This window comes from Ailuropoda melanoleuca, chromosome 8 (genome assembly GCF_002007445.2).
Source record: "Ailuropoda melanoleuca isolate Jingjing chromosome 8, ASM200744v2, whole genome shotgun sequence".
Lineage (NCBI taxonomy): Eukaryota > Metazoa > Chordata > Mammalia > Carnivora > Ursidae > Ailuropoda > Ailuropoda melanoleuca.
The window spans coordinates 81,277,918-81,282,046 of NC_048225.1; the positions used below are offsets into that span (position 1 = coordinate 81,277,918).

Here is a 4,129-nt window from a genome sequence, read left to right on the forward strand (position 1 = left end):
GGTAGCTGGAGGAAAGGGCACAGAGCCAGCTGGGTGTAATACTTTCTGTCCAACCCAGTGCCCAGAGGCAGCCTGGGGGAAGGGAGGGATGTGTTGAAAACATTCTGAAACATGTGTCACATGTGTATAGCAAATAAAGGCTCAGAAATCAACATTGATAGCTGAAAAAAATCTTCCTACGTCCCTAACACCTACATGAAGTATGGACAATCCACCTGGCCTCAGGAAACCCACTGGGCTGGGGCGAAGCTGCTAAGGCCGGAGAAACCAGGGGGTCACAGTNAGGGGGTCACAGCTCTGACTGTGAGACAGAAACTCTCATAAGCGGGAACTGAGAAGTGTCGGGATGCCTGTGGCCGGCCGGAGCTGTGGGGGTCGGATCGGTACAGGCAAGGAAGCACTGCAGGTAGGGCACGAGTGTTTCCTAAGTTCTGCGTCTCGTACGACCAGGTGCTGAGCGTCAGCCATTCACCCGCTCAGGTCATCGGCGTGGGTACCTGCGGATCCTCTGGCTCCCGAAATAGCGGAGTGAGCAGAACGAAGGTCCCCAGTGTCTCCGGCTACCGTGCGCTAGTAAGATAAAGTAAAAGCTTTTTAAGCCACACAAAGAAAAGCAAGAACAGGGAACACTGGCTTAAAAACTAAGTCAAGGGGTGGCTGGGTGGCTCAGTCGGTTAAGCCTCTGCCTTCGGCCCAGGTCATGACCCTGGGGTGCTGCGATCGAGCCCTATGTCCAGCTCTCTGCTCAGCGGGGACCCTGCTTCTGCCCCTCCCCCGTTGTCTCTCTCTCTGTCTCAAATAAATAAATCAAATCTAAAAAATAAATTTAAAAATTTTAAACATTAAAATTAAGTCAAAAAGAAACTTCAGAGGCAGTGGCAAGGTAGGGAAGCCTCGCCTGAATGCCGAGGGCTGGTGGGAGAGGCACACGGGCAGGAGGGAGGCCTCAGCCCTGCTCAGAGCCAGCAGGGACAAGGACACAAGCGCCATCCATCTTGTCCCCGAGGAAGGCGCAAGTGGAAGGGACTAAACCGCATGGCCCAGGGTCCTGCGTGCACAGTATATGGCAGGAGTCAGGGCCGTGTGTGTCTTAAAAAATCCACCCTGTCCTGTCTTCAGAGACACTAGAAGAAAGAGAATGGAGGCAGCCCCGTTCCAATTATGTTACAATTACTGCCAGCAGCTTTTGCACTTGTCAGAACAAAAAGGAAAGGCCTGGAAATCTTTTAAGCAATTGCCCTACATTACATGAAAGTGACACGGATCCACTGTGATCCATTGTTCCTAACAGAGAGATGAAAGCTTTAATGGTCATAAAATGTATCCTCTAGGACCACAGAGAAGGGTAGCAAGGGGGATCGGCAAGAGGGCCCCAGGGTCTCACAGGCAGACACAGGAAACCATTTCTACCTGAGAGAGAGAGAGAGAGGCAGCAGCTGGGAGGCTGAGCACCTCCCCTGCCCGGGTCAACATGTGCCTCATGGGTACTGGGGGATTTCAGGGCCCTCCATGGGGTCAGGGATTTGCCACGTTCAGTGCCTGCCTACTCGGTGCTAGGGGAACAAAGAGCAAAACAAAGGTCTCAGCCCCTGGCCCGGCTCCAGCCCCACTCACCACCAGCTCCTGGCGCCGCCAGCGAAGGGGAGCCAGCCAGGCTGGCTCTGGGTCCCTGTCTCCACGGCGTCTCTCAACAACCAAGGGATCTGACAGCTTCAGTCTCTCTGCTAGCTGTGCCAGGTTTCCAGACAGGTCAGGGGTGAACGTAAGAGAGGGGAAAGGAGAAATAGAAAGACAATGGGGAGCGAAGCAACAAGGGAATAGGGGAAAGACAGTCTTCGCTCCCTTGCAAATTAGATTACAAAGAATAATTGAGAGGTAGCAAATTCAGCAGGTACCTTCCCGAAATTGCAGCATAAATAAACAACTAACCCATCTTGGTGTTAGCTACTCCACGAGCTATAAGGAGAAGCCATTACCCAGCTCTGCATCCTTGCAAGGCTGTCTGCTCTAGCAGGGCTTCCCAAACTTCTTCTGTGCTCTGGGGAACCACCTGGACTATTGCTAAAATGCTAATTCTGATCCCAGAATTCTGGGTGGGGCCGAGATTCTGCATTTCTAATCAGCTTCCAAGTGATGCCCCCACTGCTGGTCAAGGGACTACTTTGTCTTGCAAGATTCTACTCCCTTATGAAGTCCCCAAACCTCCCAGCTCCTCCATTCCAGGTCCCTGAGCTCGCTACAACCGCCAGCCCATTGGCAGACCCCTCAGGGGCAGGGGGCTCTGCACGACAGATGGGTCGCTGGCTACGGGATCCAACACTCGGGCCTCATCTAAAGCAAAGCAAAAATTGACAGTGGGCTGCTGTACTCTCCAGCTAATGGATTTTTCTTCAGTTAATTGGAACAACTATTTGCCTGATTGTTTTCTTCCACAGGAACTAAAAGTTGATTTGTTTTTGTTTTCTTTTTTAAACGTATCCCACATGTGATAAAATATTCCATGCATTTAAAAGCATTTTAATAAGGATCATTTCCTGTTTTAATCACTAAAATATATTTTCCAAGTCCAGCGTTTATAATTAGAATAACGTGCAGTTTTAGTGTCCCAGAAAAGCAGTTGCAAGAAGTTTCTGGCCGAGCACACGCCTGGTTTCTCGTCTCCCGATCCCACCACCCTCTGCCCATTGCCTGCTTCTTTGTGTAGTGTCGGGACTGTGCTTATCACACCTGGGCATGCGTACATGGTCAAAGACAGCCATGGGCTCCAATTTTCCAGCATGTTCAAAGGAGATGGGATGTGGAGTCTAAGCCGCTTTACAATAGCTTTCTCTGAACACCGAAGATAAAACACCTGCAGAGAACCCTTTGAGAAGCTCACCTTGATGAGTTCCACTAATAGCACAGGGTGATTGCTCTCTTCCTGGCTAAGGAGGGCTGTGCCAATGGCTTCGCAGTAATGCAAGGCCTGGGACGCAAGGCCGTAATCTGCCAGACGGGAAGCATAAAGGAGCTTATACACCTGTGAAGAGGAACAGGGCCAGTGATGAGTCCATCCAGGCAGGCATAGAAGGAGAGGAATGTAGATAAGGCTTCCTGGAAGTCAACTGACTGCCAGCTTCTGCTAACTCTGGCATCCAAATATCAAGGAGGGCTTCGTGCCATTCGGGGCATTCTATCTGGGTCTGGGCACAATTTCAAATCCAGCCTGCAGGTCCTGCATCGTTGCGAGAGGGATGGGAGTCACCATCAGCTCAGTCTCCAGAGACTGAGTCACCATTGAAATGCATCGGACTACTTACTTCTTATCAGGAAGCCCACCCACCTGGAAAGCCTGGAGCAGACACCATGGGGACATAGAAAGGAAGAAGAAATGACTCTAACTCAGAGAGGCAGGTATTCACGGACGCATGAGGGGCAGAGCAAGATGGAGCACGAGGGTTTGGGAATCAGACAGGTCCAAGGTCAAATTCCAGCTCCACACTGGGTGTGCCACCTTGGGCTCCTTACCCCACCTCCCTGTGCCTCAGTTTTCTCACTACAATATGGGAATAATAATACCATTTACCCCCTGGCTGTTGTAAAGACTAAATTAGATAACCCATGTAAAGGTCTTAGAACAAATGGTATGCAAGAGATGGGAGTCAATAGCATGGAAGTTCTCTGAGCTTCAGTTTCCTCTTTTGGGAAAGGAGGGTAATCGTGCCCACCTCGCGGGGTGAGAAATAATACTCTAAAAACGCAAAAGCACTATGCCCACCCCTAGAGCGCACTCACTAAAACTAGTGAACCCCCCTTACTCTCAGCCCAGAGGTGACTGAAAGGTGGGATGACCCAAGAAGGGAGAGAGAGATGAAAGGACTGTTCTCGAAGGAGCTGGTCCGGCACGGCTTTGGTAAAACACCAAAAGAAGGTACTAATGGGGTCACTACCTTATCATAACTAATTCACTCATTTTCAAGGTTTGGTTTTGTGCTTTGTGCTGTGGGGTGTGTGTGTGGCTGGGTGCACCCCAGGGACAGGCACTGAAGGAGTCTTGATGAATTTGAGGTGACAACACGGCATCCAGCAGAGGCGTTGAGAGAAGAGAGGAGAACCCGCGTGCATGCCACCTGCACAGCAGAAGCCCCGA

The 4,129-nt window shown here is 50.8% G+C and overlaps 1 protein-coding gene across 2 annotated transcripts in view; it reads right to left on the reverse strand.

The window, feature by feature from the left end:
- Positions 1–545: 545 nt before the first annotated feature.
- Positions 546–4,129, reverse strand: part of LOC100465314 (protein transport protein Sec16B) — a 49,549-nt gene continuing 45,965 nt past the window's right edge. For both annotated transcript variants that reach the window (XM_034666762.1, XM_034666763.1), the window contains 3 exons: positions 2,879–3,019; positions 1,615–1,728; positions 546–570 (listed from right to left, as the gene is read on the reverse strand). In XM_034666762.1, coding sequence (XP_034522653.1) covers positions 2,893–3,019 — 127 coding nt within the window. In that variant the 3' untranslated portion in view covers positions 546–570; positions 1,615–1,728; positions 2,879–2,892. The remainder of the gene's footprint in view (positions 571–1,614; positions 1,729–2,878; positions 3,020–4,129) is intronic.